The sequence below is a fragment of the Protopterus annectens genome, chromosome 4.part0 (assembly GCF_019279795.1).
Source record: "Protopterus annectens isolate FY-2018-M chromosome 4.part0, PAN1.0, whole genome shotgun sequence".
Taxonomy (NCBI): domain Eukaryota; kingdom Metazoa; phylum Chordata; order Ceratodontiformes; family Protopteridae; genus Protopterus; species Protopterus annectens.
Window position 1 is genome coordinate 784,639,243 of NC_056733.1, and position 6,864 is coordinate 784,646,106.

Sequence of the window (6,864 nt, forward strand, 5' to 3'; positions counted from 1 at the left end):
GTCTTCTATACTGCCCTGGCACATATCCAGGTTAAAACTAAAATCACCCTAAGAATTTTCACAGATGTCTGATATTGTCTCCTAAGTGTCTTGGCCATTGATACTCTCATTCAGGGCAACTTTGCAACTATTTAAACAAACGCAGGGGTACTGACATACAAAATAGGCGATATTACACTTGATATTCATTTCCCAATTAGTTTATCAATAGAACACAAACACTAAAATTTAATATTCACTTTCACATTATCTTCACAGTAAAACACTTGAAACATTCACTTCCCCATTAGATGTTCAGCAATACAGTTTATTTTATATTAGTTTTTCCATTAGTTTCTCAATGTTAAATTAGTGTCTATGAAACTTGGGAAAAGATGTAGCTTGTTATTTCAAAGCTCAGACAACTATTTTAACCTGTAGTAAAGATGGTATGAACAAGGTCTTCATTATCATAAAGCCATTTTGTGATTCTATTTACAAATTTCTTACAGTAAGGCAGGGCTGTATGCTACAATTTTGTTTTTTATTTAGAAAGATAAAAAGTGTAAAGAGAGGACATTGCAGCTTTAAGTTCCAATGATTCAGTCTGACTCAACATACTACAAGATACAGGTAAACCAGTTCTGAATCTCAAAATCTGATTTCTGTACTCAGTTTTTGAATGTAAGCAGATGTATAAAAAGAAAAAAAAAACACAGCTCGACAAAAATTCCACAAATGAAATGATAATGTACCATGAACAAAAGAAAAATTAAAGCAAATAATGCACAATGTTAACTATAACACAATTACAAAAACAAACAAAAAAAGTTTCTGCTGGGCCCGCAACACTTCCACATGTTTCACTTTTCTAACACTGAGGTCATACAACCTTGGGGTAAGGGAAACTTCCTTACCCCACATATATCTACAATATCACTAACTAGTCTGCCTTTTTGTCAATTAAATCTAATTGGCTAATCACACTGCAATCATAACTAACTTAAAAAAATATGGCACTGTGGAAAATACAAGTTTCTTATTTTTATTCTGCTCTGTAAAACTGAATTTCAAAATCCTGAAATGGAAGGCAATTAAGGCTGAAGACTGAAAGCAGCAAAGTTTTAAATATAAAGGTCTTGAATAATTCTGAATGTGGAATATATAAATGAGAATGTCTATGAAAAAAGACCAAAATAAAGATTATGTTACTCAAGGGAGCAAGCTTTCCTGTTTCCCACAAATAATTAGTTGTGGTATTAATTATTTAATATAAATCTGGCAGTTTTTTAGTTTAAACTAACTTGTACCTTTCAAGGTTGCCATTACCACCAACAAAGTATGGGATGAAAAGGAGTATATGTCCATTTGCATTAAATAATCCCCACAGTGGCCCTGTTTCACAGTGCTTTTTTACCTGCTCAGGTTTTAACTCATTCCTTCCAATGGAGCTCTGAAGTTTGCATTATAATCTCCAATGGGAGGAGCCTAAGCTTTTTGATAGAATCAAATTACGTCCTCATATTCAAACAGATTTACATATTTCTGGAACCACAGGAGTTACTAAAGAAGTGAAATAGAAAACTCTTAAGCACAAACTATTTTTACAGTGGTAATATTCTTTAGGTTATAGGGCTTAAACTGGATTGTATAAGTCACAGTAAACATAGTAACTATTAAGTTTATAATAGTTTGTAAACAATTTGCAATATCTCATCAGTCACTCAATGTACACAAATACTGTTAGCAGCATTTTGCTCACCCAGCTGAGAGCTTTAAAATGAGGCTAAGGAGTTCTGTTTGTGCAACTTGATTGTTGCGATATTTAGAAAAACATAATATTTATCACAACATAAATAAATACTACATGAACAACAATTAATACCTCTTTACCTGCTCTAGACAGAGGTTAAACAGCGGCACAGTTGTATTTACCATTGTGTAAGCATTAAGATATATTTTACTACTTTGTATGTAGCATGGTTTTGAAATTATTAATGTAAATATAAACAAGCAATATTTGATGTCTAGAGGTGTCAGCAGGATGTAACTGCTTAAACTCCTAGAGACGTCACCCAGCTGTAATAAAATTATGTACAGCTCACGTTCTGTTTTATTTGGGATTTTTAGGTTTCAGGTCATTTCTCTTTACAGTTTTCTATATTCAATATTTTCCACTTCAGAATTCTGATATTCGACATTTTGAAGTAGAACCACCTACTACTGCTAATTGGGCTTCAGGCCTCAAAATAATGCTGTCAGTTTGCTGTGGTTTCACTTTAAACTATCTCTACTAGTTGTAAAACTACTTGCTTAATATAAATCTGGTAGTCGTTATTTTAATCTAACTGTAGTAATCATTTCATGAAAGGCATTTCCCTCAGACTAGGAATACACTACTACTTGGAAAAAATATTACAAGAAGTAACACAACATCATAAATGCAGCCACCAAGCAATTAAAATGGACAACAGGGAAACAAGTGGGTCACCAGAGAGGCAAATTGCTAGTTTAACTGCTCAGTGCATGTGATGAGGTTCAACTTATTACGCCATGATGCTACCACAGCTTGCAGGACCCTAGGTCCATCTCAGCGGAAGTGTGCTGCTTTTGAGGAAATGATTAGCAGTGACTACTAAAAGGCTGCTACTTTAATGTAGAGCTCAACCAAAACTTCTACCCCTATGCCACCAACACAGCACCCAAAGATATGACCCAATTGTTGAGAAGCAGGTGGGATGGTAATGTTCAAGTCCTAACAGAAATTCTATTTAGTAAATATAGAAGATGCAGAATGGGACCATAATTTCACAAGCAGCGGCCAAGCAGCCAAAAAAATGAAGTGCTGCTATACTACAGAGCATCATCAAAATAGCAGCATCGTATTGTGGGTCAGCCTGGAAAAGTAAAAAAAAAAAAAAATTAAATGCAGCTCATACAGACTATGCTGCAGGTCATCACAGATGTACCGCTCTAAGCAAGAAACTGCTGCATCAATACCTAGTTCACTTTCTGAAGCTGATCGCATAGGTGTGATGGGAGGATGGTCGCCTGCGTCAACACCTTTCCTGGGTCGGTTAATACCTTCAGACAGCAATGATTTCACCTGTGAGGAGAAAGTAACAAGATGCAATCAGCAGACAGCATTTGGTATGACTCAGAATTAAATCAATTTCTCAACAGCAGCACAGTTGCCAAACTGTCTACTTGACAGGAAATGCAAAAATGTGAAAAGCCTGCTACATTAATCTATTACCAACCCCATGGCTAGTTTTAGGCATCAGGAAACCCATTGGTTACTGGGGGCCTACCGACCACAACAAGGAAGTTATATGTTTGTCAAACCAACAAACACTATTACAGTAATCTTGTGTACTTAATAAATCAGGTGGGTAATGCTATTCTTACAGAGCTGATACCACTTCTTTAAAAATCAAAGACATCTCTGGTTGTAGTAACAGAGTTTTTTTCAAGTAGCAGTTTTATAATTTCATTAAAAATATTACTACTGACATAGTGCCCTTGAGTTAATTAAATCTTGCTGGTGGACATTCTCTAAATTAAAACTAACAGCCAGCATTAGCATGGATGTGGTAGCCACCCCCCCGATCACCCTCATTGTGTGAGGGCCCCACAAAAGATGCCTCTAGTTGGGGGAAGATGAGAAGAAAAAAGATCATTTGTTTTCTGATTGTGTGATTTATCCTAAACAGAGCTCTGATCCTGTTAGGATAAAGTCAATAAATGGTAAATGGATGTGAGCATTTGATCTCAGTTCTTACCTGTAACTTCAAGAAGAGAATATACTCCTGAACTTCACAGATGGTTTTCTCTTTCAGAGAGTTTTATAAATAATGGCAAAATACCAGATAATATAATATTCAAATTCTTTGCTCAAGAATCTTGGGCACAGCCAAAACTAATAGAAGAATAATGCCTCAAAATCAGGGACACTTTCTAAATATTACTATAATTCACTTAAAAAGTTAATAGAATAGCATGGTTTGCATCAACATGCATTTTCTGAATAATAATAATTAGAATGCAACTATACTGCCTGCCATAATTGATCGTCTTTAATCCTGAAAGATTTATCACCACTTCAAAAATTTTACGAAGGACAGAGCAAAATTATAAGGCAAAACCAGGGACATTCTATGAAATCAAGAACAATGACAGGTGTGCAGTACTACTCAAAGAGGTGAATAAAAGTGATTGACCCATACTGTTCCATGATGGCTGTTGAACGACAGTCACTGATCTGGTGTGGCAGTACTAGTGTCACACAAATGACTTGCGGAAATCGGTGTAAAACTAGTATTGTTATGACATATCCGTGTGTGTGTGTTTGTGTGTGCACGCGGAGGGTTGGACTAACAAGCTGCCCATAATTTCTTTCACTCTCTATCACAAACATCATCAGCTCTCTCATAATGCTTTTGGGTGTGGTGTATTTAAGAGTAACAAGTTGGCTATAACTTCTTTCACTTAAAATCATAAACACACAACTTGCACATGATAGGTGGCTATCTGTGGTGGTCTGGCAGAAACAGGATGTGTATGAAAGCCAATGGTCATTGCCAGGATGGCACAGTGAGTAAAGATGCTGCTTCACAGTGCTTTGCTCTGTTAGAATTCTTGGCTGTAGCTTTTTTATGTGGAGTCTGCAAGCCATCCCTGTCTCTGTATGGGTTTACCCATGTGCCAGTGTCCCAAAGTCAGGCCACAGGTGAATGGACATTCCTCATGTTTCTCTGAAGGTGAGAATGTAGTGTGTTTGTGCATCTTGTGACAGTTCTGGCTTGTCAGGGACAGTGTCAGTTTGTGTGTGTGTGTGTGTGTGTGTGTGTGTGTGTGTGTGTGTGTGTGTGTGTGTGTGTGTGTGTGCGCATGTCTGTGTACAGTGTACATAAGTAAAAAAATTATCACAGACATTACATGTGGACACACAAAATAATGTTGGGCACATATTTTACTTTTATGGCAGCAGTAAAAAAACAAGTAATTATCTTTCAAAATATAAATCACAAAATACATTATGGTACATCTAGATCCTTAGTGCTAATATGGTCTGGTGGCCCCCATATCCTAGACTGTATAAATGGATGTTGACATGCACTTCATCGCCCTCAGTCTCATCCATTACAAAAAACAGCCCTGCTCAGAGGTGTGCAGATTAGGTTGCCATAGCTTGTGGGAGGGTTGGCGATGGTGCAGTCATTATTTTTAAATTTTCCTCACATTCAACCCTCAGAAGTATGATAAGAGATAATTATATCTTATGTTGGGGCTGGAGACAGTGTTGTCACTACTTTTACTCCTCTCACATAATTTAGAGGAGTGCAAGTTTGCAAAGGAGTCACTCACTATAGCTTGTGTAAGGGTAGTTTACTGTCTGCGATACACAACTTGGATACACTGCTATGATCATTATTGTTTTCACTTTCCTTGCAATCCAACATCAGGCACATATACAGGTGGCTGCCTTTTCTGGGTAAGAGTGAGTCGGCATGCTTATGTACATGTATGTCAGCAGTCACTTGAAATATATGACTGTGACCATTTGAGCCTTTGCTTTAATTCCATGTGCAGATGGTGACTGTCTTACTTTTTCTGGGGGGTGGAGGTAGAGAGGTAAGCAGTATTTGCAGATAGGATTTATGCATCCTTTCAAACATCCATCTTTTCAGTTTACTGTGAGCTACTATGTTGCCAGCTTTGAACACTAATTCTTGGACATAACTTACTTCTTCCATGAAAGGAAAAAAGACTGAATTTATTTTTTTTTACTCACAATTTTTGTTTAGGCCACAGCTGGATAAAAAGGTTAGGAAATACACTTCTGAGCATCAATAACTCTATAGCCAGGTCCCAGACCCACTGCTTAATTCAGTTATTTTCTAACTTATTTATTATTGTGTTGTGACACAACAGGGCATGCTGAAAGGCTACACAGAAAAATAAAATTGAACAGTAACACTGAATTTATTTCCTACACACAATTTTTGTTCAGACCATCACTGCATTAAAAGCTTATTTAAAAAGCCTCTAAAATGCATGTTAGAGTATCTAGATAGCTACTGCTTCTGGAAAAAAGCTGAAGAGTAAAGCAGAATGTGAGAAAATGAAGAAAAATGTAATCTACATGGTGTGGGGACAATGAGTACTACTGTAGGATATATGCTGGGATGAAACAGTAGGCAGTGGGGGTGGGTAATGGAGGCCTTCACATACAGCACCATTCATCTAAGACCAGCCCTGTACATAGGGCTGTTGTAATGTAACATCACTGCAACTAAATGCCAGTGAATGTCTGTGAGGTGGGTCAACATTGTGTGGGACACAGGCTTGTCACAGTGTTAGAACATTGTAGCTACAGTTCAAACTGTGGATTTGCAGTATTAGATAAACGGCTGCTTCAGAGGAGTGGCACTGACAGGATCATACTTAGATTCTTAAGTGTTCAAGCCCCCCTCCCAACATGACACTTGGTGGGGTCCTAAAAATGCTAACACTGGCCCTGACCAATGCAGTGGTCCAGTCACATTTTTGTCTTCTGGGTGTTCAGTCTTGACAAAAAGGCAGATTTACTTTTATTTTCACTTTTGTTAAATAAATGAAAACAAGAGTTCTGCAGTCTGTTAAGAGTTAGGAGAAGTAGTAGGAGGGTGCAAAATAAAAATAATAAACTATGAAAACTAACTATTAGTTTAAAGATGAAAACTACAGCACTAGATGAAGTAATGCAAAAGCCTTATATTTTCTTGAGGTTATGTATAAAAAGAGAAACGGCTTCAGGTAAAACCCAGGTGCACAAAACCAGAACTATATATAACCAAAAATACACCGAGGTACCACGCAATAGCATCTTTATTACACAAAAAA

General features: G+C 37.0%; 1 protein-coding gene across 4 annotated transcripts in view; it reads right to left on the reverse strand.

Annotated features, from left to right (window-relative positions):
- Positions 1-6,864, reverse strand: part of TOP3B (DNA topoisomerase III beta) — a 1,356,925-nt gene that overhangs the window by 702,347 nt on the left and 647,714 nt on the right. For all 4 annotated transcript variants that reach the window (XM_044068737.1, XM_044068738.1, XM_044068739.1 and 1 more), the window contains one exon: positions 2,980-3,085. In XM_044068737.1, the coding sequence (XP_043924672.1) occupies positions 2,980-3,085 (106 nt within the window). The remainder of the gene's footprint in view (positions 1-2,979; positions 3,086-6,864) is intronic.